The following is a 347-nucleotide window of genomic DNA, read 5'->3' on the forward strand; positions in this document are numbered from 1 at the left end:
GTTTGCATTGAAGATCAGTAGCTAGCCTAACACAGCATCAAAGACAAAAAATGCTGGGCAAGTTGAAAATAATCCCTGACCTCTCCCTTCCCCAAAACAGGTGATAGCCATCCCGTCAGAGTGCGGAGAGGTGAGTTTCATTTCCGACAGTGAAGGAACCCCAAGCAAAGCCAGGGCCCGGAGGCATAAGGCGAAAATGGGTGGAGAAAATGCAAAAGTCATCACTTCTACGCCGAGGCCTAAGTAACCACGAAACAGTGAGGGAAATTAACACTACTGCCAATGCTGCAGTTTATGCTTGGTCCGGAAGTATGTGCAATTCAACAAATTTTTCCAGAATTATAAAG

The 347-nt window shown here is 45.8% G+C and overlaps 1 protein-coding gene across 1 annotated transcript in view; it reads left to right on the plus strand.

Moving 5' to 3' along the window:
* LOC119588120 (jouberin-like) overlaps window positions 1-300 on the plus strand; it is a 5,018-nt gene extending 4,718 nt beyond the window's left edge. The window contains exon 6 of the mRNA XM_037936829.1: window positions 101-300. Within this exon, the coding sequence (XP_037792757.1) occupies window positions 101-247 (147 nt within the window). The 3' untranslated portion in view covers window positions 248-300. The remainder of the gene's footprint in view (window positions 1-100) is intronic.
* Window positions 301-347: the final 47 nt, after the last annotated feature.

Source organism: Penaeus monodon, chromosome 23 (assembly GCF_015228065.2).
Source record: "Penaeus monodon isolate SGIC_2016 chromosome 23, NSTDA_Pmon_1, whole genome shotgun sequence".
NCBI lineage: Eukaryota > Metazoa > Arthropoda > Malacostraca > Decapoda > Penaeidae > Penaeus > Penaeus monodon.